The 25829-nt window shown below is 44.1% G+C and overlaps 3 protein-coding genes across 7 annotated transcripts in view; all 3 read left to right on the forward strand.

The window, feature by feature from the left end:
* The first annotated feature begins 987 nt into the window (after positions 1–987).
* Positions 988–5174, forward strand: LOC111956991 (pyroglutamyl-peptidase 1-like). Its single transcript, XM_023977697.2, has 5 exons — positions 988–1114; positions 2074–2126; positions 2588–2704; positions 2991–3223; positions 4765–5174. Exons 1-5 carry the CDS (start codon positions 1084–1086, stop codon positions 4982–4984), a joined length of 654 nt encoding a protein of 217 aa, XP_023833465.1. The 5' UTR covers positions 988–1083; the 3' UTR covers positions 4985–5174.
* An 857-nt stretch (positions 5175–6031) lies between these two features.
* Positions 6032–16941, forward strand: LOC111956547 (regulator of nonsense transcripts 1). Of its 4 annotated transcripts, none has more exons than XM_070436800.1 (23): positions 6032–6391; positions 6927–7063; positions 7216–7305; positions 7610–7777; positions 7954–8134; positions 8290–8451; positions 8569–8656; positions 8886–8984; positions 9181–9289; positions 9377–9536; positions 9638–9756; positions 9955–10119; positions 10375–10489; positions 10624–10767; positions 11088–11301; positions 11647–11764; positions 11861–12017; positions 12200–12342; positions 12549–12732; positions 12916–12997; positions 13087–13484; positions 13604–13723; positions 13894–16941. In XM_070436800.1, exons 1-22 carry the CDS (start codon positions 6224–6226, stop codon positions 13718–13720), a joined length of 3318 nt encoding a protein of 1105 aa, XP_070292901.1. In that variant the 5' UTR covers positions 6032–6223; the 3' UTR covers positions 13721–13723; positions 13894–16941. The 4 variants fall into 4 exon arrangements, with proteins under 4 accessions (XP_070292901.1, XP_023832790.1, XP_070292902.1 ...); XM_023977022.2 differs by having other exon boundaries at positions 12549–12723; XM_070436801.1 differs by having other exon boundaries at positions 8569–8653.
* A 4110-nt stretch (positions 16942–21051) lies between these two features.
* Positions 21052–25829, forward strand: part of LOC111956782 (homer protein homolog 3) — a 40125-nt gene continuing 35347 nt past the window's right edge. Inside the window, exons 1-3 of one of the 2 annotated variants that reach the window (XM_023977396.2) lie at positions 21052–21345; positions 21442–21582; positions 21897–21945. In XM_023977396.2, coding sequence (XP_023833164.1) covers positions 21923–21945 — 23 coding nt within the window. In that variant the 5' untranslated portion in view covers positions 21052–21345; positions 21442–21582; positions 21897–21922. The other variant, XM_070436728.1, reaches the window with a different exon arrangement.

A 25829-nucleotide genomic window follows, 5' to 3' on the forward strand; every position in this document is an offset into this window, starting at 1 on the left:
TCCAGAGTAGTGATGCTGGACGGGCGGGCAGGTGCGGGCAGCGATCGGTAGGTAAAGCCCCTTCCTTATCTCAGCTCACTGGTCACCATAGCAGCACCCACCTGCGGCAAGCGCTCCAGCAGGTATATTGCACTGGTCATCCCCAAAGCCAACACTTACTTTGGCCGCCTTTCCTTCCAGTTCTGCCAATGACTGGAACGAATTGCAAAAATCACTGAAGCTGGAGATTCATATCTCCCTCACTAACTTTAAGCATCAGCTGTTAGAGCAGCTTACAGGTCATTGCACCTGTACACAGCCCATCTGTAAAAAGCCCACCCATCTACCTCATCCCCATATTGTTGTTTATTTTTTTCCTCCTTTGCACCCCAGTATCTCTACTTGCACATTCATCTTCTGCTCATCTATCACTCCGGTGTTTAATTGCTAAATTGTAATTATTTCGCCACTATGGCCTATTTATTGCCTTACCTCCCTAATCTTACTTCATTTGCACACACTGTATATAGACTTTTCTATTGTGTTTTGACTGTACTTTTGTTTATTCCATGGGTAACTCTGTGTTTGTGTCGCACTGCTTTGCTTTATCTTGGCCAGGTCATAGTTGTAAAGGATAACTTGTTCTCAACAAGCCTACCTGGTTAAATAAAGGTGAAATATTTTTTTTTTAAACAGATTAGTCGAGGTAATTGAGGTAATTTGTATGTGACTGACAAAACAAGAGAGAAACTGCCAAATGATGCGCATCCTGGTGTATTCTACTATTGTTACTCTCGATAGCAAATTGCGTTCCTAAAATTACTCTTTTTTTTCTTCTTTTTTTTAAATCTATTGGGTTGGTGGCCCCCTATAGGTCGAGAGAGCCGGCCCTGCATGCATGCCATTACAGTAGATGGCGATAGACGGCTGGATGTTGAGGTGTACAGTGTTGTCAAAGCGTCGAAGAAAGAACGAGAACGCTTGAGCTCCTGCAAAATAACGAATCAATAGATAGCGAAAGAGAATCGAGGAGGAATTCTCAACTCAACGGCGTTCAGAAATAATTGATGACATCTTTGCAGAATTTACAATAACTCACAAATTATGGCGACTAAAAGCACGGTAATAGTGACAGGTAATTAATTTATGTAAATTGCTGATAGTTTGCTGTCAGTTTTCACTAAACTGTTGATTGAAATTAGTTGCCTGCACTATTTGAGCCATAAGAATAACAATTTTAGGTTTGAAGGACTTTAGCCTCTATTGTTGTGTTTCTACACCTTGAAAACTAAATTATTTTTAAACTACTGTACAGTATTGTCATCTTCCATTCAGGAAATGTCTGTCTGTCAGGTAGCCGACGAAACTCAACTCCGCGATTTACAATGGAGTTGTGCGGCGACTTGTGTGGCCCGACTGGAGCTCCGACGCCACATAAAATGATTTCAAGCACCTGAAGAATAGCCCGCAATTACACAGAACAATGTCTAATTGCGGGCTATTCTTTGGGTGCTGATATCAGTCGTTTTTAAAATAAAAAACGTCATCTTATRTGACTTCGAAGCTCCGGTCCGCCCACACTAGTTCTCGCTCAACTCCATGTAATCGGCTATCTGTCAGGTTGAAATCTATGATTTGTGATGAAGCAGAAGAGCAAACCAACCAATGACAAGCATATCAAGACAGAGGCGGCAATGTAGCCATTCAGCCATTCATGGATACATTGTTGCGTTATGATACTCCTGTGAAATATGTAGGCTACATTCGTATTGACAAGAAGTCTGGTTTTAGGGTGCTCTTCTCCTATACAACTAAAATGAAAATTATAGCAGCCTATAGTGTCATCTATTCTATAAAACCCATGTACTGATTGGCATATATTGTTTGACAATTGACTGTACGTGTCAGCTGTTGTCATGGATCATATTTAACTTGATCTAACCTTTAGACTTTGAATGACGAGTCTTGTCACTCTCATTCACATAGGCCTGGAGTGATAAAGCAGCAAGCTATAAAAACAGTGTTTCCCTCCGGCATTGGTGTTGCTATGTGATGACTTGAAAAGGCTATCAATATCATCTATATTTTGTTTAGGGTTTGAACCTTTTGGCGATCACACCATCAATGCTAGCTGGGTGGCAGTACAGGTACGTGAGTTTGAGTGTTCTGCATGGCGCATCATTAGGAGATCTAATGTTATTGGTAACAACTTACATTGATTACACTTGTACATGAGTAGTAACACTGCTATTATTTAGTAGCAAAATTCTATCACATGAAATGTCATTTAGTAATTACATAGTAACACTTTTATTATTTAGTAACACAATTGTATAACATTAAATGTAATTTAGTAATTACATAGTAATGGAGTTTAGCGTTTTTCCTTATTACACAAGTTGAATAAAGAATAGCACTAATACCTATTTAACAATGTGTGAATGTTGTTACTACAGTTATTAGTGTTATCATGACACACTACACAGGTATAAAATCAACAGGTTTTAAAACAATGATGCACAATAAATAACTCGAGGTATAATAAAGCTTTAGCAAATAAAATTGGGTTTGTGGTTTCTCGCACCCTTCCTGTTTCCTCTGTGTACAGGAACTGGAGAGGTTAGGCTTGGCTCAGAATGTGGATCTGCACGTCTGTGAGGTGCCAGTGGAGTACCAGGCAGTTCAAAGTCTGCTTCCATCTCTATGGAAACAGCACCAGCCACAGGTAGCCAAAAGAAATCATAGCAAGAGTCAAGTGTTGTTCCTCACTTTATATGTATTTATGGCATGGTATAAAAGCCCTGACGTAGTGTCTAGGTGCACAGTCTGCACACTTACTATATGACATACTGTAGGCTATTTATTTCTACTGTATGATGTAAACATAATGACATAATTTGTTGTCTTTATTGATATTACTCAGTAGCTCATGTTACAGTGAATACAATAATCTCTTTAAATTCCCGCTAACAACCCCAACCCCACACATCCTCTTCTCCGCTGGTCAACAGTTGGTGGTCCATGTCGGAGTCTCTGGCATAGCCACCACGGTCACCCTGGAGAAATGTGGCCGCAACCACGGCTACAAGCGGGTGGACAACTGCAGCTTCTGTCCAGACTCTCAGTGCTGTATGGAGGGGGGCCCTGAATGCATCGATTCAGTCATAGACATGGACCTGGTATGCAAGAGGGTCAACTCCTCAAGGCTGGGTGTGGCAGTGTCAGTATCAAAGGACGCAGGCCGGTGAGTGGTGTGCTCGACTCTACTTTCAATCAACCAATCATACTGTATACATCTGGCCCTTCTTTGGACACTGTGCTGACAAATCTCCAAACAAGCTTCAACGCCATACAACTCTCCTTCCGTGGCCTCCAACTGCTTTTACGTGCTAGTAAAACCAAGTGCATGCTCTTCAACTGATTGCTGCCCGTACCCTCCCGCCCGACTAGCATCACTACTCTGGACGGTTCTGACCTAGAATATGTGGACAACTACAAATACCTAGGTGTCTGGTTAGACTGTAAACTCTCCTTCCAGACTCACATTAAGCATCTCCAATCCAAAATTAAATCTAGAATCGGCCTCTAATTTCGCAACAAAGCCTCCTTCACTCATGCTGCCAAACATACCCTCGTAAAACTGACTATCCTACCGATCCTTGACTTCGGCGATGTCATTACAAAATAGCCCCCAACACTCTACTCAGCAAACTGGATGTAGTCTATCACAGTGCCATCCGTTTTGTCACCAAAGCCCCATATACTACCCACCACTGCGACCTGTATGCTTTCGTTGGCTGGCCCTCACTACATATCCGTCGCCAAACCCACTGGCTCCAGGTCATCTATAAGTCTTTGCTAGGTAAAGCCCCTTTCTTATCTCATCTCACTGGTCACCATAGTAACACCCACCCGTAGCACGCGCCCCAGCAGCACTGGTCATCCCCAAAGCCAACACTTACTTTGGCTGCCTTTCCTTCCAGTTCTCTGCTGCAAATGACTGGAACGAATTGCAAAAATCTCTGAAGCTGGCGTCTTATATCTCCCTCTCTAACTTTAAGCATCAGCGGTCTGAGCAGCTTACTGATCACTGTACCTGTACACAGCTAATCTGTAAATAGCACACCCGACTACCTCATCCCATATCCCATATTTTTACTTACCTTTTTGCACCCCAGTGTCTCTACTTGCACATCATCATCTGCACATCTATCACTCCAGTGTTAATGCTAAATTGTATTTATTTTCACCTCTAGGGCCTATTTATTGCCTTACCTCCCTACTCTTCTACATTTGCAGACACTGTACAAAGATTTTATATATTTTTTCCTTTTGTGTTATTGACTGTACGTTTGTTTATGTGAAACTCTGTGTTGTTGTTTTTGTCGCACTGCTTTGCTTTATCTTGGCCAGGTCGCAGTTGTAAATGAGAACTTGTTCTCAACTGGCCTACCTGGTTAAATAAAGGTGAAATAAAAAAATACAGCACTATTTATGATCCCTTACTTTTTTTCAATGAAACTCCATTAAAGGGATGGTTTACTCAAATTACAAATGTATTCTATCTATGAACATCCAAATCTGTAATTGTAGCATACTTTTTAGGTACTGATAAGATAGTGTTATGTCATAGTTTGGGTGGTGTATGCCTTTATAATCTGAATTTCTAATTTAAGTTTCCGCTTCAGAAATCCCATTCACCTGAATGGCAAATCCATTGATTCTGATAAAAGCTAATGCCTATTTTTGTCTCTCTTACCCTAACTCAACCATTGTCCCTGTCAGATACCTATGTGACTACACCTACTACACGTCACTGTACCTGGGGAATGGCAGGTCAGCGTTTGTGCACGTTCCTCCTCTGGGGAAGCCTTACAATGCCCAGGACCTAGGCAGAGCCTTGCAGGCCATAGTGGGGGAGATGCTGGAGCTTGTGGGTCAAGCTGAGGATGATGACCACCACCACCACCACTGCAGCCACCAGTACCATCAGCACGCTCACTAAAGAAGGACTTCCGGTGACCTTTGTCCTCAACTCACTGCTACTGTCCTCAATGGACAGATAAAGCACTTAAACATCATCAGCATCTACCCATGGTAGTCTGGGGAGCGTTAGCTAAAGAGAGGGGCATCGGCACTCCCCTGTTGTAGAAACTAGAGAAAGGAAGAGTATATGAATAAACATAGGCAGAGCCATGGCTCTATCCATGGATAGTATATCTATGGCTCTGGGTATGGATATTTGACTGCATTCCACAAACAGAGTACTGGTCCAATGAACGGTGCTGTAGATGAGAGAAACATCTTTGTATATCCAGTGTGCACGGACATGTGCTTTTAAGCCACGTCCTCCTGACAGCTATACTATTGGCTGCTTCTCACTATTTTAAATAGTTCCCCTTTTAGTTCCTTATTCACCTCACCAATCACTCTCGCTTTGACATAATGGTTAATGTAGTGTGCCGTTTATTGGACCAGCTCCAGCTCCCCCTTTGTCGTGTCATTAATATTTGTTGTGAAATTATACAATATCTGTATATTACTATAGTGTACAATATAAGGAGGAAACAATATGTTTTCTTTGATAAATGTACCTCAATCTTGTGTTAATATCTCAGGTAATTTATTGCATATACAATCAATATTTATAATGTGATGAATCATGATATGACATTTTTTATCTTGTGTTCGGTATCTGTATTCTCTACTTCAGAATATGGAACAGGTCTAATGCTGTGATTAAATCACTCATGTCTCAGTTAGCCTTTTCTGTATTTTTGTAAGAAATTCACAAAATAACTATTGCTGTAGTGTATATGGTAGTACAGTACCTGATGTTCTTCATTACATCTATTGCAAATGAAAAGCATTCAGTTGAATGTCATCTGACATAATATCATCAGGAAGGGTAAGCACTTGTGCTAAGCAATTTCTGACTGTACCATAAAGCTCAGTGGACTGACTGTACAGTGGGCCGAATCAAGGATGGTGAAAAATATTGACTTATGTGTAAACGTCATGGACACTCCTGTGCTCTATGCATTTGTTCTGCGGTGCAAGGTGTTACGTCATTATTTCGAGTGGGAGTTGAGGCTCTCGATCCCGTATCTTGTCAGTTCTTTATTCATTTGCGCAGGTTTTTCGATATTTTTTCAAGTACACTTTTGGCAGGGATATCTACACATTGCTGAGTTAGCTACTGTACCTAAAATATAATTCTGAAATATCACTGTTGGTGGAGAACATGAGTGTTGAGGCGTACGGGCCGAGCTCGCAGACTCTCACGTTCCTGGACACCGAGGAAGCCGACTTGCTTGGAGCAGATACCCAGGGTTCGGAATATGAGTTCACAGATTTTACCCTACCGAGCCAGACTCAAACAGGCCAGACTCAGAGTCAGTTGGACAACCAGGTTCGTGGAATAATTGTTGCCTGCTTTGTGGAAATCTAGCTAACAGCGTCCTTGATATGGATCTTGGAGGTAGTTAGCTAGTTAGCAGAAGCTATCTATGTTAGCATAGCTAGCTGTCGAGCTACATAGAAAACACATGCATCTGCCCCACAGGCCACGCAGCTGGCTAACGAATTAGCTTAGCCAGAATGTTTACATAATGACTTAGCATGCTTACATTAGTTAATATGCGTTCTGAGATGGACACCAGGAATATTTGACCAGCAGTCTCATTTTCTTGATAAGGTAGCCATGACTATACCATGTATCTGCATGACAGTCACAACAGGTAGTTGGTATGCTTTTAGATAGCTAGTAACGTAAATGCCTACTAACTGCTGCGAGTTTGCTACAGCAAGTGCATTTAATAGCAAGTTAGCTAACTAGCTGTCAAATGCACTTTTAGCGAAAACCTTTTTATTTGTGGTGGTGTGTCCTTTTCCAGGTCATTTACATTATTTTGCCAGTGTCTTTAAATGTCCACGTTACTCTCCAGGTGAATGGGCCTGATGGAGTTCTGCAGAATGGGGAAGACTCTGTTGTAAAAGCAAGTCAACTCCTTGCAGAGTTGAACTTTGAAGAAGACGAGGAGGACACCTATTATACTAAAGACCTCCCAGTGCATGCATGCAGGTAATGTTCAGAAATACTTTTTAGTTCTGTCGGACAGATAACAAAAAGAAGAAAAAAAAGGTTTGAAGTGTTGATAGCTTGTTTTATCCGACTTTACCTTGCCCAAAACACCAATATTAAAGTTGTCATTGTGTTATTTTTTTTCCGCCCAGTTACTGTGGCATTCACGATCCGGCATGCGTGGTGTATTGCAACACCAGCAAGAAGTGGTTTTGCAATGGACGCGGCAATACGTCTGGCAGGTAGGCTTCAAAGACCAACCAACCGGCGGTTGTTGACCTTCCATCTGTGGTGTATTTAGCTAAATGTAGTTGCCGTCTACTCGACGTGGGAGGCTGCACACATGAAGTAGAAATGTGATGCAAATGGAGACTGAATTGACTTATACCCTTTTAACATGGGTCAGAAAGACATTTACCTGAAATGTTGATATACCTACATTTCACAATTTCATTTGAGTCATTTAGCAGACTCTTATTCAGAGCAACTTACGGTAGGTAGAGAGTGCATACATTTTTGTGCTTTTTCTCTCATCTTTCATCTCAGTCACATTGTGAACCACCTGGTCAGAGCAAAGTCCAAGGAGGTGACTCTGCACAAGGACGGTCCTCTGGGGGAGACGGTGCTGGAGTGCTACAACTGTGGCTGTCGCAACGTCTTCCTCCTGGGGTTCATCCCCGCCAAGGCAGACTCTGTGGTGGTATTGCTTTGCAGGTAAAGCAGATCTATGGTGTTTGTTAACCTTCTTTATACCATTCTGTATCACAGTGATCAGATGCCCTTTTCTTGGGCCTTCTCAGACCCAGACCCAATGGCTCTAATCATTGAATCMAAGAGATTTTGTAATAGAGTGCATTGATAGATGTAATGTGTGTGTTTTGGTAATGCAGGCAGCCATGTGCCAGTCAGAGCAGTCTGAAAGACATCAACTGGGACAGCTCCCAGTGGCAGCCGCTGATCCAGGACCGCTGCTTCCTCTCCTGGCTGGTGAAGATCCCCTCGGAGCAGGAGCAGCTTCGGGCCCGCCAGATCACCGCCCAGCAGATCAATAAGCTGGAGGAGCTCTGGAAGGTTCATAAGATGACTTATTTAGCATAAGTTAGCCAGCAATTTACTATAGGCCAGTGGCCTACTACTTTGGTCCTTTTGATATAAAAGACAATTATAGAGCAGCAGTCTTTTAGTGGTTGTTGTTTGACTGTATCTGTCTGTCTGGGTGTCTTCAGGAAAACCCCACGGCCACTCTGGAGGACCTGGAGAAGCCCGGCGTGGACGAGGAGCCTCAGCACGTGTTGCTGCGCTACGAGGATGCCTACCAGTACCAGAACATATTTGGCCCCCTGGTCAAACTGGAAGCCGACTACGATAAGAAACTCAAAGAGTCCCAGGTAAGGCCAACTGTGTTTTGCTGGACTGTTCAGGCTAGCTCGTCCTGCTTTTGGATGTAAAGGCAGTTTTGGTTTTACATGTTTGATTGATCGCTCTCTCGTCTGTTTGTTTCACAGACCCAAGACAATATAACTGTCAGGTGGGACTTGGGACTCAATAAAAAGCGGATTGCTTATTTCAGCCTTCCCAAGACGGACTCAGGTGGTAATTCCTTTTTTTGTTCATCAACGTCACGTGTTCCATTCCATTCCGGCCACAACCTCCCCTCGCATTCTCCCTGACGTGCATGCTGGCCTGTCTTATAGTCTAAGTCTGAATGTGTGTGTGTGCATGTACGATTTACATTTTTGTATGATGAATGTTCTAAAATCTATCAATTCTATATTGTGCCTTTCATAAGCTAATTCTCTTTTCATTCTCTGTATTTCTGTAGACATGCGCCTGATGCAGGGTGATGAGATTTGCCTGAGGTACAAGGGAGATCTTGCCCCACTCTGGAAGGGTATTGGACATGTCATCAAAGTCCCAGACAGTATCCTTTTCATTGCTATGCTGTAACGTTGCTATCTTTTACTCTTCAGCATCTTGTGTGCCGCACAATTGATTTACGTAATTGTTTCTTTGTTTGGCGTTCTCCTCTCAGTAGCACCACAGTATCTCCACATTAGTCTCTGGGATGAATAGGTGTAAGGTTTTGTGGTGTATTGTCCTTAATCCTTCCCTAATAGACTATGGCGACGAGATAGCCATCGAGCTGAGGAGCAGTGCTGGGGCTCCTGTGGAAGTACCACATAACTTCCAGGTTGACTTTGTGTGGAAGTCCACCTCTTTTGACAGGTAGGAATCTTCTGACACATCAATATGTGATGCAATGGGTTGGGCTCAGCTTGCTTGACACGGGGACTTGTTTCMACTTTCCTCCAGGATGCAGAGCGCCCTGAAGACCTTTGCCGTGGACGAGACCTCTGTGTCCGGGTACATCTACCACAAGCTGCTGGGTCACGAGGTGGAGGATGTGGTCATCAAGTGTCAGCTGCCCAAACGCTTCACCGCCCAGGGCCTGCCTGACCTCAACCACTCACAGGTGGGTGTTATCGTAGACAGAATCTGAGTAGATTTGAGTTATTCCTTCGATCACGTTCGCTGACAGTTTGTCAGATGCCAACGTCGTGTGTCATCACGTAGGTGTATGCTGTGAAGACCGTGCTGCAGCGTCCTCTCAGTCTCATCCAGGGCCCCCCTGGCACGGGGAAAACGGTCACCTCTGCCACTGTAGTCTACCACCTGGCCAGACAGGGCAACGGGTAAGATGTGCTCACTTAATAGGGGACACCATATACAGTACTTAGTAAATAACTTTCACTACAAGAGTGGCTACATTAGTATTGGTAGAGGTCATCACTGCAAATGACACATTGTTCTCAGTTGACCAACCAAAAGGTTAATAAAAGCACCTTTATCCATCCCTAACACCAGTTGCGATTGTGTGTGTGTGTCCTCAGGCCAGTGCTGGTGTGCGCTCCCAGCAACATCGCGGTGGACCAGCTGACTGAGAAGATCCACATGTCGGGCCTGAAGGTGGTGAGGCTCTGTGCCAAGAGCAGAGAGGCCATCGACTCCCCTGTGTCCTTCCTGGCTCTGCACAACCAGATCCGCAACATGGACAGGTAACCTGGGACTGCTACCCGGGGAGGAATGGTTTCTTTATCTCATCATGTGTCCTGTTAACTAGAGACAAAGGATCGATTCCACTTGAGAACTTGGCTATGGGCCACGAGACATACTCAGTTTGAAAGCATAGATGTGCAGGTCATGTTCCCGAGGTCTTTCCTCTGTCTTACACCTTCATTATAGGCTACATAATTCCAGCACAGTAAAGAGCACTGGTTTCTCAGTTTGTGTTTTGCTGTATCTGTGTGCAGTATACCAGAGCTTCAGAAGCTGCAGCAGCTGAAGGACGAGACTGGGGAGCTGTCCTCCTCTGATGAGAAGCGCTACAGGGCCCTGAAGCGCACCGCCGAGAGGGAACTACTCACAGTAACGCCTGCTCCTTTTCCACACTCCCTTAAAACAAAGTCCTAAAAATGTCTTAATTCCACTGTGAATAAATATCTACTTCAAGTTGATTATGACTGACCACGACTCCCTTCACTCCCATCTCTGCTCCTCAGAATGCTGATGTGATCTGCTGTACCTGTGTGGGAGCAGGGGACCCCCGCCTGGCCAAGATGCAGTTCCGCTCCATCCTCATTGATGAGAGCACGCAGGCCACTGAGCCCGAGTGCATGGTGCCTGTCATACTGGGGGCCAAACAGGTACGTCTCAGTCTCTTAAGAAATCTCAAACCTCTAAGAAAAATGATGCCCAGTCACTTAGTTCAATGACAGGCCCCAACTTCTCTCTGTTTCTCGTACAGAATGTTTATCAATAGTTGTTGCTGATGGAAACGTGTAGTGTCATTTATTGCCTGCAGGTGTCTGTGCTTGGTTGAATTCGACATTGTTGCAGGTGCAGAACACTGAGTGAGGCACTCTACCTACACCCAATGCTAGTTCCCAAACCACACGACATTAGATTTGAATTGGAATCACCTTTCTGTTCATACTAAATCTAGGATTTCTCTGTTTCTCTCCAGCTGATTCTGGTGGGAGACCACTGCCAGCTGGGTCCAGTAGTGATGTGTAAGAAGGCAGCCAAAGCGGGCCTGTCCCAGTCCCTGTTTGAGCGTCTGGTGGTGCTGGGCATCAGGCCCATCCGTCTGCAGGTGCAGTACCGTATGCACCCAGCCCTCAGTGCCTTCCCCTCCAACATCTTCTACGAGGGCTCCCTGCAGAACGGAGTCACCGCGGGTAAGTCGCTGAGGGAGAAGGGTTCGGGGCCAGTGTGTAGAACCCTCACAAACAGAGGTTAGGGTTAGCTTGTTCTGCTGATGTGCTTGGCCATCAAGTGGGGAATGGACTCCCTGCTGTCTACTAACTAGATGGGAAGTTTACATAATCTGGCTCGAAAGACCAAGAAAACAGAACAACCATGTATTGCTTTATAACAGCAAGTTTTTACTAAGTTTGAACAAGGTGGAAAACACCAAAAACAAAGCTAAAACATGTCACTGGCTTCTACACTTAATTCTGGATTAACCTTAATGTAAATGTACTAGCTCTCCCCATCTTGACCCCTTTCTGTTATTTATACAGCTGACCGCATCAAGAAAGGCTTTGACTTCCAGTGGCCACAGCCAGACAAACCCATGTTCTTCTATGTGACCCAGGGCCAGGAGGAAATCGCAAGCTCCGGAACCTCCTATCTAAACAGGTATTTGACAAATGGAAGCATTTGTCATTTTTTGACCTGTTTTTTTTTTTTTTTTTTGTGACTAAGCTTTTCTTCTCTCTTTCTCTCTGTGTACAGGACTGAGGCTTCCAACGTGGAGAAGATCACCACCAGGCTGCTCAAGGCCGGGGCCAAGCCTGACCAGATAGGCATCATCACCCCCTACGAGGGCCAGAGGTCCTATCTGGTGCAGTACATGCAGTTCAGTGGCTCTCTCCACACCAAGCTCTACCAGGTACAGCATGCTCACAGGGTTAGGGAGAAAGAACGTAAAAATAATGGCACGCCACTGTCTGTGCAGTGCTTTCTGCAGTGACTTAAAAAAAAAAAATGTCTACCTTTACTGTTTTTAAGTGGAGGCCAGATGGTGATTGGAACAGTACTAGTTCGTAGTTTCTGTCTCTTGGCTGTCCCCAGGAGGTGGAGATAGCCAGTGTCGATGCCTTCCAGGGCAGAGAGAAGGACTTCATCATCCTGTCCTGTGTCAGAGCCAACGAGCACCAGGGCATCGGCTTCCTCAACGACCCACGACGTCTCAACGTGGCTCTCACCAGGGCCAGGTAAATAACACCAGGACATGTGCAGTCCTTCTGTCTCCTGATGCTCAACAGATAATTAGAAACATCTTATCATCCTGTCTTTTTTTTTAAAATAACTTTTGCAAGACTATTTGAATGTTTGTCTTTGGCGTTATGTCAACGTTTTACTGTGAGGATTCACCAATGATCATTACTCTGACAGTAAAGGAACTGTGCCCTGTGTGTAGGTATGGGGTTATCATCGTGGGCAACCCCAAGGCCCTGTCCAAGCAGCCTCTGTGGAACCACCTGCTCAACTACTACAAGGAGCAGAAGGTTCTGGTGGAGGGACCCCTCAACAACCTGAGGGAGAGCCTCATGCAGTTCAGCAAGCCTCGCAAGCTGGTCAACGCCGTCAACCCTGTGAGTCTTGTCCGGCCCCTTGAACACGCGCGTGTGTCTGACCGTGTACATGTTTATGCGGGTTGCACAGTGTTTTCCCGATTTTACTTCAGTGTAGACGGTACACCGTTATATAAAAAAAAAAAAAGAACATGTGCGTCAGCTTCTGTTTCGACTTAGTGAAGTGTTTTTTTCTATGTGTGGGTTTTTCAGGGGGGCCGTTTCATGAGCACAGCCATGTATGATGCCAGGGAAGCTCTTATTCCTGGATCTGTGTATGACCGCAGCAGCACTGGTGAGAGGCGACGTCAAACTGTAAACTTGTGTGTCTTTGTACTTGTTTTGCCGTTGTCTAAAAATTTTATCTTTTTTTTCTCCCTTCAGCACGTACATCCAACATGTACTTCCAGACCCACGACCAGATTGGCATGATTGGCCCAGGCCCCATGGCCTCTTTGAACATCCCCATCCCCTTCAACCTGGTCATGCCCCCCATGCCCCCGCCAGGCTACCTGGGCCAGGTCAACGGCCCCCAAGCAGGCCGTGGCGGAGGTATGAAGGGTAAGGCGGGCGGAGGGGCACGAGGCGGGCGCCAGAGGAGTCGTGGTATGGCGAGCCATGGCGGGGGCAACGGGCAGCACGGCCACATGAGTGGCAGCCAGGCCAGCCAGGACCTGGGCTCCCAGCCCTTCTCCCAGGGACCCCTGACCCAGGGCTACATCACCATGAGCCAGCCCTCCCAGATGAGCCAGCCTGGCCTGTCCCAGCCTGAACTCTCCCAGGTAAGTCAACAGAACCCTTTACATATTCATTGTTTAGCAGACTTTATTGGTCTGACATAGACATACCAGGCATGAAAATCAGCAGGCTAATAGCTTCTCCTTTGTTGTTTTCCTTACAGGACAGCTACCTTGGCGATGAGTTCAAGTCCCAGATTGACGTGGCCCTCTCCCAAGACTCCACCTACCAGGGTGAACGAGCCTATCAACATGGTGTGACTGGACTGTCCCAGTACTAGAGTGTAAGACGACAGTTATCTGTGAACGTTTTGCACTGTACATTCTATGAGCTAAGCCAACCGTTACTGTAAGATGTTATTTAGTAATATCATAGTATCAGGTGGAGTAAGTAGGATACCAGAAGCTCTTTATCAGGGTATTACAATTATCTTTGTTTTTATTTTACTCTTAGGTCGTGGGAAAAGGAGCTAAGCCTGTGCTGAGCTTAGTTCGCCTGCATTTTAATCTGGGTAAAATCAAAAAAAGAAACATGGATACCCGTTTTCCACTGCTACAACTGAAGCACCACTGTGTGAAAGCAACAGGAGCGAGACCGAGAGAAACCAACCAATCACAAGAGTGAGAGCAAAATGGGGGTTGAGCTGGACAGGACGAGCGAGTGAGAGGGAGGGAGAGAGAAGGCCCTGCTCGCACACGGAGACATGGAGAAAAAGGAGAAGCAGCATACGTCGGAAGTAGCGCCATCGGAGAGACGGGACCTTCGGTGATGATTTGAGGGACGAAGGTTGTGGATCCTCTTGGAGGACACAGGAGTCACATCTCCGCGCCTCCCGGGACCACCAGTTAGTTGGCTGAGTTCCTTGCTCTTGGAGCAGAGAGACTGAGAAGAGGAGTTCTAACACAACCCTTCAAGCTCAATCCACAAAACCTTCTCCTGCCAGCCAGAGGGGGGGAAAAGCAGTCAGTCGATTTGGGAAAATTTCTAACCTCAAAGTTGAACCGTGCTCTGCATTTGAACATGTTTGAGAGAGGAGAGGGCTCGTGCGGACCAAGAGGTCGTGGTGGAACATCTCAAACGGAATCAAATGGTGCAGGAGTCGGGAAAGGATTCTGACCGTTCATCTTTTTCAGCTTTGAGTTGGAAAGTTTTCTACACGAGGTCTGTTGTCGCAGAGGTTCGGAAATAAGAAGCTTGTGAATTTCGCTGGCTTTCCGCTTGGGTCTTTCTCAAGGTGGTCTACTAAGGAAAAGTGGTGGAATGGCTCTTGGAAACTATTAAAGGAAGACATTATTGTCTCGAGATCCGAAGTGGTAGTTTGCGAGACAAGTTTTCATTTTTTTCTGCTAAGTGTATCGTTCTGTAGTACGAAAAAAGAGAGTAAAAAGAATATCATAACCAACCTATTGTAATCGAATGAAGCAGTTATCACTTGATCTTCTAAATGACATCCAGATTATTAGTTTAAAAAGCATCACAGCTCCACAGACATGAAAGCAGGACGCAGATATCTTTTCCATGGCTACAATTCATTAACCCACAGTAAGCGGGGAAGTTATCCCTAGAGCCCTACGTTTAAACATGAAATTCTGTATTGAATCATGTTTTCCTGTTATTGGTCATGATTAGCCTAGCTTCAGATAAGAGGTGCTTCACATGGGAACATGAATTTCTGTGCAGAGAGGTTATAGACATGAAGAGTGTGAATACTACAGTCATAAGACTGTGGAATTCTTGAAGTATAACTGACTACAAAGGAAGGTTGGAAGTGTCTGGCACCTGCTAAATGTAGGTATTCAGTGCTGGCTATCATTGGCCCCATATGAAAAAGATAACTGAAATGTATGAGTTTCTTGACAGATGGGAGGAATTTCTGTCTGTGCCAGAGGACGTGAATTCATTTTGGTCCACGTTGGTGTTGTAGACACCGGTAGTTTTTATTTAGTGCCCATTTTAAATGGTGTGGTGTAGATTTGTCTAGCCCCCACCACATCATGCCCCCTTTAAAAAATGTTGGGGGATGTGGTAGATTGTGTAAACTGTATTTTCCAGTTGAAGTTGACATTTGACTTTGCCCTCTGAATGTCCTTTAGTTTTGATGAAAACGCCAATACTTACATATTCAAACATGTAGTAGGCCTACCCTGTCACACTTAGAGAAACGATGTTGATGTAATTTGTATCATTGATGGTAAAGTTTCCCACGTGTAAAGCAGTATTTTGTGTAAGTCCTATTTCTGTCACTTCCCTGCCATGCAGTGCTTGACTTGGACTGAAATAGGTGCTGGTACTCATTTTGTGTGCCGGTACTGTTTATTTAGGTGCAGGAGCTAGGGTTGGGCGGTATCCAGATTTTCTTACAGTTTCTGTACCATACCAGGGTATACGGTATTACCGGAAGTGCACACAAGGGGCGCTATTTCAAAAGAATAATAACCACAAACTCCACCATACTGTGGGCAGTATTGAAAATCATACTGTCTGTATTTTGAAGTATACGGTATATTGCCCAAGACTAGCAGGACTCCACAATACTTTGAGCTCATATTCTATAAGAGGTACAGCAGTTCAAGCAGTAGAACATTTTAGGTGCCGGGTCTCCGCTCCGGTGAGCTCCTGCACAAGTCTAGCGCTGCTGCCATGTTCGTTTTAGGTCTGAGATCTTTCACTCTGATATTATGAAATGTGTGTAACCATCACTCAGTAATTGTGGTACCCTTCCTTCCATGCTTGTGATAATTAAGTATCATTTGACATTTTTCATGTCATTTTGTTGAGTCGTGAGAGGCTACGATTTTCAGAAGTCATAGTTGTATGCTAGTGACGTGGTTAAACAGTCTGTTATGAACACCTGTAGAAACATGTTTAAGATGCCATCCATTCTGACTAAATGTTTGTACTTACCAAAATATCTGATATCTGTATCTTATAGACATTAACCAGTTCCCTCAGATAAATTATGAAAATGTGTTATTTTCCCGTGACAACTATCCCTATCTGACAATATGTGTATGTGCCATTCAATTGTACACATCAATTGGCAGGTTTCATCACTAAACATTCATCTATTTTTGTTGTTCCTTTATGAAATCGGCCTATAATTTCAACGGGGGAACTACTGAAGAGAAAGGAAATGTTGCTACAACTAAATGCAGAGGGTTGAAATTCAAGTAGATTAAATATCAGCAAATGGTCCTTTGAACTGTATTTGAAGATGAGCAAACAAAACACCACTTTTGAGTCCCCCATGAGGTACAGGGAATTTGGAATGCAAAGAACCTTCAATTAGGACATAAAGTAGCCAACCCCCCCCCCCCCTGCCTGTCTGATCTTAATATTATTTGCCTCTGAGGGGGTTTTGTGTTGAAGTGAGCGAGGTGATATTTCTTTCTCTGTGGAAATTGTTTGACTATGATTGTAGTTCTTTGGTCATCTGTGTCGCTCAATGAAATATCATACTTGTAAAATCTTTGAAAAATAAAGGTTGCTTCTTTTCGTTCATTTTAASTGATTTAACGAATCACTGGAATTATAATTAACTCAACTGCTACTAGCACTGAGCTTTATAGACTTGACATCTAGGCCCCATAGGTAATTGTGGAACCCAAATCTCAAGCGTAGGCCTACATGTGGACTTCAGAATTGTGTTCTCGTTAGTCTGTCATTTTAATTCCTTGTGTGGTGTTCATGTTTTTGTTGTTCACCTAATGTTCACGGGTCTGATGGACCATAACAATTTACATAAAAATACTTAATACTTAGATGTTGCCTTATATATATATATTACAAGCAATATAGACAGCATACATGGTTCATATTTACCTCTGCTAGATCACATTTATCAATAAAAGCACAAAATCTTTTGCAAACAAATCTATGATAATCATGACAGGTGGAATAAATCATGTTTATCTTGAACAAATATAAGTGAAACAAGGTTTTCATCACTAATGGTTATTACTTTGAACTGAATAAATTGGAAGGACAAATGTTTGTATTTTATGGAAATGATAAATGAGCCCCATTGAACACAGGCTGGTCTACACCACAAATGAAGGCCCATCCACACCACATGAGGGACAGAGTTTTACTGTGTGTGTTGCATATGTATTTCTTGCACTTGATGCATGTGTACTGTGTCTTCCTGTCCTTGGGTCCACACACATTGCAGCGCTGCTTCTTGTTGCTACCAGCTTCATCTAGAATGATGAAAACACTTAGTTCAGGAATTTTACTAACATCTCACTCACATATATATACAGTTGAAGCCGGAAGTTTACATACACTTAGGTTGGAGTCATTAAAACTCGTTTTTCAACCACTCCACAATTTTCTTGTTAACAAACTATAGTTTTGGCAAGTTGGTTAGGACATCTACTTTGTGCATGACACAAGTAATTTTTCCAACAATTGTTTACAGATAGATTATTTCACTTAATTAATTCACTGTATCACATTTCCAGTGGGTCAGATGTTTACATACACTAAGTTGACAATGCCTTTAAACAGCTTGGGAAATTATAGAAAATTATGTCATGGCTTTAGAAGCTTCTGATAGGCAAATTGACATAATTTCAGTCAATTGGAGGTGTACCTGTGGTTGTATTTCAAGGCCTACCTTCAAACTCAGTGCCTCTGCTTGACATCATGGGAAAATCAAAAGAAATCAGCCAAGACCTCAGATAAAAAATTGTAGACCTCCACAAGTCTGGTTCATCCTTGGGAGCAATTTCCAAATGCCTGAAGGTACCACGTTCATCTGTACAAACAATAGTACGCACTTATAAACAGCATGGGGCCACGCAGCCGTCACACCGCTCAGGAAGGAGACGCGTTCTGTCTCCTAGAGATGAACGTAGAAGTGCAAATCAATCCCAGAAAAACAGCATGGACCTTGTGAAGATGCTGGAGGAAACCAGTAGAAAAGTATTTATATCCACAGTCAAACGAGTCCTATATCGACATAACCTGAAAGGCCGCTCAGCAAGGAAGAAGCCACTGCTCCAAAACCACCATAAAAAAGCCAGACTACGGTTTGCAACTGCACATGGGGACAAAGATCGTACTTTTTTGAGAAATCTCCTCTGGTCTGATGAAACAAAAATAGAACTGTTTTTTGCCCATAATGACCATCGTTATGTTTGGAGGAAAAAGGGGGGGCGGCTTGCAAGCTGAAGATCACCATCCCAGCCATGAAGCATGGGGGTGGGAGCATCATGTTGTGGGGGTGCTTTGCTGCAGGAGGGACTGGTGCACTTCACAAAATAGATGTCATCACGAGGGAGGAAAATTATGTGGATATATTGAAGCAACATCTCAAGACATCAGTCAGGAAGATAAAGCTTGGTCGCAAATGGGTCTTCCAAATGGACAATGACCCTAAACATACTTCCAAAGTTGTGGCAAAATGGCTTATAAGGACAGCAAAGTCAAGGAATTGGAGTGGCCATCACAAAGCCCTGACCTCAATCCTATAGAATATTTGTGGGCAGAACTGAAAAAGCGTGTGTGAGCAAGGAGGCCTACAAACCTGACTCAGTTACACCAGCTCTGTCAGGAGGGATGGGCCAAAATTCACCCAACTTATTGTGGGAAGCTTGTTGAAGGCTACCTGGAACGTTTGACCCAAGTTAAACAATTTAAAGGCAATGCTACCAAATACTAATTGAGTGTATGTAAACTTCTGACCCACTGGGAATGTGATGAAAGAAACAAAAGCTGAAATAAATAGTTCTCTCTAATATTATTCTGACATTTCACATTCTTAAAATAGGGTGGTGATCCTAACTGACCTAAGACAGGGAATTTTTACTAGGATTAAATGCCAGGAATTGTGAAAAACTGAGTTTAAATGTATTTGGCTAAGATGTCTGTAAACTTCCCACTTCAACTGTAGTTACAGCAGACCAAGGTAGGAGAGTCAGAAACACACACATGAAACATCCCACACTTCCAGTATTGGAGTTGTTGGTTCTGTGGGTCGGTCGGATGGGGCACCAGCATCCTCCTCATGAATCCTCCTCACGATGGCTGCAGAAGCTGGGGTCCTTGGATTTTAGGTCTTACCAATGCCTTGCCCATCTCCTCGAGAAAGCCGTCTCCTCTGGAGTTTCTCCTGTCCCAATCTGGGTTCAACATCATCCAGATGACAAATGTGCGCGTTGTATGAGCTGGTCTGGTGTCTCGGTTATCGAAGCGGATGATCTTGGAAATAATGTTTTCCAGAGACGTTGCATGGAAATGTTCTCTGCCAGTTTCTRCATCCCACATGGATTCTGTGGATTCCGCATTGGATCTGAAAACACCAACAAGGATAAGAACCCTAAAGTATGCATGCAAATGAGTTTGGTCCATCTCTCCCCAATAACACGCCTTCTCTCCATATTAGTGCAGTCCAGAATGATTTTCTGGATGGTTTCTGGGATGAACAGTTCAAAAGAAGACTATGTCCTGCACATGAGTAACCTCCATCCGCGTCGGTCCTGGTTGCATCCTTATCCCATTGGCAGCCATGCGGGGTTGCTCATTCCTTGAGCAAGAAGACCATTCAATTTCAATTTTGTTTTACATCTGTATTTCTCCTCCTTCAGGCTGCTGATGATCTGGTTGCTGACGGGCTGGTCCTGGACAGGCTGAGGGTCAATCTCATCCTCTCCTTCCAACTCACTGTCAGACTCTGAATTGACAGAGACATGATCCTCATATTTGGAAGATTTTTCATCTTCCAAAGAGGAAGATGCTCCTTCCACACCAGCTTCTCTCTCTGCAAAAAATATTTCTAAGGCCCTCTGAGCAGAGATTATTTTTGCCATAATGATTGATTGAGGTAAGGAGCCACACATGCAAAGATATTTATTTGTGTCCCTCCCCCAATTTGCACATGGCTGGGGTAGAGTGTGGTAAAATACATTATTTCGATACGTTGTAAAAAAAAAAAAAAAAAAAAAGTATTGTAATAACATTGTGCAGGATCCCGCAAAACATTGTGTAGTTTCACACACTACCACGGGTAAAGAGTGCGAGAAAAGCTGGAGACAGGCAGGGAGACAGACAGGTTCTTGGTGCTATGTTAAACAGCAGGCCCAGGGAGGAGGAGGACAAAGTGAAGRCACACAGCAAACCTTTTTGTTTCGTTTTTACTTGTTTTCACCTACACACACACTTTTCCACACTTTTATTACCCTCGGGTCCAGTGGACCCGAATACCACATATGTAATATAAATGTGTAGGGGGGTACAGAGTGTGCACTCAATAAAACTTTGTCATTTAACAGAAAACGAGCCAAGGCCAATGAGTCTCCGGTTGAAAAAATAATTAATTGTATAATTCTTATTTGAGTAAACTTTGAAAATGGGTCCCACAGTCCCCAACACCACACAAGGGTTAAGGAATTTGTTTTAATGTGAGCTACGTGAAAATGAAATACTGTATGGCCGAAATTAGTGTTAAGTAGGCCATATGTATTTGCTAATGGTCAACAATGAAGTAGTTTACAGCACGAGTTTTGTCACTGTAAAATGAAATGGAATTTGACCCACCACCAAACTGTAACCAGCAGGTGGTGGTATATAGACTGGTTGTAAACACAACTGTAGGAAATCGTTACCATGAAGCGCTGCACCGCGCGAGGTTCTTGACGGGATAATAAATGTAACCAATATAAAAGTAGCGATACTTTGTAGCCTACCAGTGCATAACACTGCATGCTTGCGACTCACATTGAGCCGTCAAGAGGAGTATAGCCTAGAACCAGAGCTTTGCGGGGCACTGCGCTACAACAAGGTTACTGAAGTACAGCCAAAGAGAAGAAAATCTGAGAAATATACACATGATGGACCGCCCGGACTGTGGCAACTGATACACGTTTCTCCAGTTTAGTGATGGCATCGATGTCCAACGTTGTGGTAAGCCTTTTCAAGTGAAGGGACAGGGCGCATATAATTGTATTGACAGCTAATGTCCACCGTAGCCTATTTACAGTCAAGTCTTGCCCTTTGCAGTGAAATTCCGGTAGTAAATTGGGAAGCATCCGTATCCGGACACAGGAGAGGAAGGATTTCAGCGCCACTATTCTAAAACATAAAGGAGCCCATATTAGACCTGGATCAATACATCTCATTAATATTTTACAACGACATGAGGTGAGTGTTTCGAGTAACTATTCAACTCTCACTGACTTATTGAATTGGACGCTGCTAAATTTGCTATGAGAGAAAAGTTTAGGTTATGCTGCAGTCAGGACCATATTTCAATAGCCGGGACAATTCGTTTTAATATTGGTGTACACATACCTTGATCTATAAATTGAAAGGCTATTGATACATAGACCACACGGCTCACTTTTTTCCCGTTCATTATTATCTAGTCCAGTTGTCTGTTAATGTCCAAATATTTTGTTGTTGTTGAAAACATTTTGTAACATTAATCAGTGTGTGTTAATTTCCTTCTTCCATAGAAAGAACACCTCTCCTGCTTAATAAGATGTATCCACACCATCGAGAAAGGTAAGTGGCTGTTATTTTCGATTTATGTTTCATACAGTGGTGATATCCTCTCCTGAACACCTACTCAATAGCCCCTGTTGTCTGTGTCGGTGGTGGCATAATGTCCACAAAGTCCAAAGAGATCCAGCCCAACAGTTGTCAGTAAAAGTATTGTCGTAATGACCTTGGGATGCCTATGACTCTTACAGGACCTCTGCTTCAACAGGACAAGAGAGAGTCTTCTCTTGTGCCTTGTGGAGTAGTAGTCTAATAGTGCACGGATCTTTGATCATAAAGCAAGTAGGTCAAATGGCTCTGGAATTACATTTACACGTTTTGGAGTGATGTTGATTTGCACYTGAGAATATCGCACTAGATTCATTGTTTATTGATGTTATATTGATAATAAGTGGTTTCAAACTTGATTTACAAAGTAAACCAGTTAGTGTTTGTGCTGTTTATCTGTTTATCTCATTATGTTAGTGGTACTGCAGAGACCAGCACTACCTGATTTGAGCAGTACATTTATGTAATTGCTCTAAGGCCACTGTTGGGCTATTATTGCTGTACTCATTTAGGGAGAGAAGTACTCGCCCAGCACAGTATGCCCCAGAATCTCCTCTACAAAAGCATCCATGTAAATTGTTCTGTTTACAGCGTGTAGAAGAATCAACTGTAATACTATGCCAAGAATACCTGTTAGAACTGATAGTGTGAGTGGTACCATTCTACAAAAAGAGAACATGAATTAAAGTAGTTGTTCATCATAATAGATATAGAAAAGCATTGTTGTGGAACTTCCATCACCAGAATCTTGTTTTTCATTATCTGAATCGGGTTCTTGTCCCTATCTCTATCCTGGTGGGATTCAGCTCACCTATTTAACAGCTGGAGCATATCTAATGAAACCAATCAATATTTTCAAACCGTGTGCAGGGTTCAAATTAGGGCCCCCTATAACAATTAAAATATAAATGTGAGCACCCCCCTGAAATTGTGACTGTATGTGTGTGCGCGCGACTGTGCACATACTGTGTGTGTGTGTGTTTGTGTGTGTCTGTGCAGCATATGTTCACACAGCATATGTTCGCACATCCCACTAAGCCATGTTCATCTGTTTAACATGAAGGAGGAATAGTGGATCCTGGAAAGAGATCCGTTATCCATTTAGGTCCAACAGAGAGACAGTCGTCTGAAACATCTGGGTTGCGCTGTGCCTGATGCCCTCAGGTCTCTCGTAGCGCCACACCTCCTTGGCACTGGAGGAATGTGTGTGGAAGTTAAAGAGGCAGCTCCCTGGCGTCCCGGTGGCTCAGGCTCTGCAGGGTGATCTCATCGCATTGGGGTGATCCCTGTGGAGCCGGGAGCCAGTCAAGTTGCCCCCTATGACAATAGAGGCTTGAAGGAAAAACCCAACTGACCAAAAGACCAATCAGATGGATGGTAGGTGTAGCTCAGTCCCCATAGAGGATCATTTCTCATGCCTGGTCAAAGTTGGGCTAACAAACCCTTCCCTAATTTCGGCACCAAACGCTCCATGACACTAACAATCTAACCCAGAATGTCAATCAATTGCATCATATGTATACTAATAATCGGGAAGCTTCGGTGCCAACATGGTAGTCGTTGAATTTCCATGTCTCAAAGTGAGATTGCCGAACTTTGTAGCCTACCAATTCTGTCTGACTGTTCCACGGCTCTGCTCCCATCCCCTGCCTGGCCAACCCTCTGATCAGTGTCTGTCTGAGCCTGGGGTGACTGCCAGCCTTATAGAAGCTGGTTATTAAGCATGAGATCAGCTGACAAGAGTGGGATTACTGTGTGATGAGACAGAGAATTACAGCTCAGGGTTTTTATCAGGGAGCTTGCCTAACATGGTCCACAAGCCCATCGGGGGGTGTGTGTGTTAGAGAGGGGGAGAGAGAGTCTGTGTGTCTGCTTTGACGGTGGTAGTTGTTATTAGCAGTAGGGTTAATGTGAAGAAAAGTATTGACGTGGAAAGTAATAACGCTGGCTAGCAACCAATAGTTGTCATTGTAAGCTAATTGTTTTTGTATACTTGGGATTCTTGAGGTTAGAATGTTAGGCCTACGCTAATTTACACCAACACTCATGAGATTTAGAGATCCTGGCACATATAATTAGAGCAAAGATTCAACACCCATTAACTTAAATCTGATCCTGTGTCTGCTTACCTTCATCACCGAAGAGGTCAGACTGGAGTTCATTTGAATACAGTTTAATGTGCACAGTGACCTGGTATTTGCCATGTCTTAAGTCATCCATAAATGATCTAGTTGATATTTGTGCTAGATTTATTTTACTTACAGCAATCATCAGCCAACGAAATGGACAGGATCGTCACTACCATATGTTGTTGTAATAATACACACTAGTACTCATCCAATACACATTAAATCAGACACGTAAACCCATATCATGTCGTACATGTCAGTATGAGATTTAGTGGGTCCTTTATACCATCAACGCTCTAACTGCAGTGGAGTGTATGTCCTGCATAGTTTGTACAGCTTTGAATTGAATATGATGAGGGTGAAAAAGGCAAACTATCAATCTGTAGCTACGTGTCAAGGTATAATCCTTTTGACCTTTTTGCGTACATAATCCAATGGCTTTTTGAATTAAAGTTATTTTTTATAGCCTATACTCGTCTGCTCACATTTTACATTAGTCGTTAAGCAGATGCTCTTATCCAGAGCGACATAGTGCATTCATCTTAAAATGACTAGGTGTGTAACRTATACGCTGGGAGTCAGAAAGCAGGTGCAGAAGGTGAGTTTAATACTGAAGAAATACAAAAGAACAAACATGGGAAGCATACTGAACGTGAGAGAAAACCAATAACACCTGACAACTGAGGGTTAAATAAAAGGGGAGTAATCAGGGTATTGATAAAGTCGAGGTGTGCCTAATGATGGTTGCCAGGTGTGTGTAATGATGGGTTGCCAGGACTGGTGTTTAGTAAACTGGCGACGTCGAGCACCGGAGCGGGAGTAGATGTGACAGTACCCTCCCCCGACGCCCGGCACCTGCCGCAGGACAACACCGGCCAGAGGGACTGCCCGAGGAGCGGGCTGGTCCGGACGGTGAGGGTGGAAATCTCGGATGATGTTGGGAACTAGAATGCCGTCCACCAGAACCCAACACCGCTCCTCTGGACCGTACCCCTCCCAGTCCACCAGGTACTGTAGCCGACCCCCACAACGTCGGGAGTCCAGAAGGGATCTGATGGCATAGGCGAGGCTTCCCTCGATGTTCAGGGGTGGCGGAGGGGACAGCATCAGCCAGGGGACCAGGAACTACCGGCTTGAGGAGGGAAACATGAAAAGATGGTGAGATCCAGTAGTCAGTGGGGAGCTGTAATCGGTATATTATCTCATTGACCCTCCAGAGGACTTTGAAAGGCCCCACAAACCGGGGCCTCAACTTCCGGTCGGGCAGGAGCAGCGGGAGGTTCCTGGTGGAGAGCCCTGTGGAGGAGTGACGAAGTGAGTTCTAGGCATACTCCGCCCAGGGAAGGAACCAGGCCCACTCCCCTTGCCGGTCCTGACAGTTACTCCTAAGGAACCTCCCCAGCTCCTGGTTGGTCCTCTCCACCTGCCGATTGGACTGAGGCCGGTACCCCAGATGTGAGGTTGACCGTGACCACCAGCTTCTCCATGAAGGCTCTCAGCGACCTGGAGAGCGTTAGGAAGACCAGAGAGAAGGATAAAACGGGAGAATTTGGAGAATCCGGCCACAAAAACCATAACAGTGGCGAAACCATCAGGGGAAGATCAGTAACAAAGTCTATGGACAGATGTGACCAAGGCCGCTGAGGCACTGGAAGGGGAAGTAGCTGGAGTGTGCTGGGGAGATTTGGATTGGGTACATATGGCGCATGA

This window comes from Salvelinus sp. IW2-2015, linkage group LG32 (assembly GCF_002910315.2).
Source record: "Salvelinus sp. IW2-2015 linkage group LG32, ASM291031v2, whole genome shotgun sequence".
In the NCBI taxonomy this organism is placed as follows: domain Eukaryota; kingdom Metazoa; phylum Chordata; class Actinopteri; order Salmoniformes; family Salmonidae; genus Salvelinus; species Salvelinus sp. IW2-2015.

Bases quoted from the DNA above. Each gene is read 5' to 3' on its own strand.
- LOC111956991 (XM_023977697.2), top strand. From the start codon at position 1,084: ATGGCGACTAAAAGCACGGTAATAGTGACAG. The intron at 2,705-2,990 runs GTAGCCAAAAGA...GCTGGTCAACAG, and splicing joins GGAAACAGCACCAGCCACAG to TTGGTGGTCCATGTCGGAGT. The intron at 3,224-4,764 runs GTGAGTGGTGTG...TGTCCCTGTCAG, and splicing joins GTATCAAAGGACGCAGGCCG to ATACCTATGTGACTACACCT.
- LOC111956547 (XM_070436800.1), top strand. From the start codon at position 6,224: ATGAGTGTTGAGGCGTACGGGCCGAGCTCGCAGACTCTCACGTTCCTG. The intron at 8,452-8,568 runs GTAAGGCCAACT...TTTGTTTCACAG, and splicing joins AGAAACTCAAAGAGTCCCAG to ACCCAAGACAATATAACTGT. The intron at 12,733-12,915 runs GTCCGGCCCCTT...TGGGTTTTTCAG, and splicing joins CCGTCAACCCTGTGAGTCTT to GGGGGCCGTTTCATGAGCAC.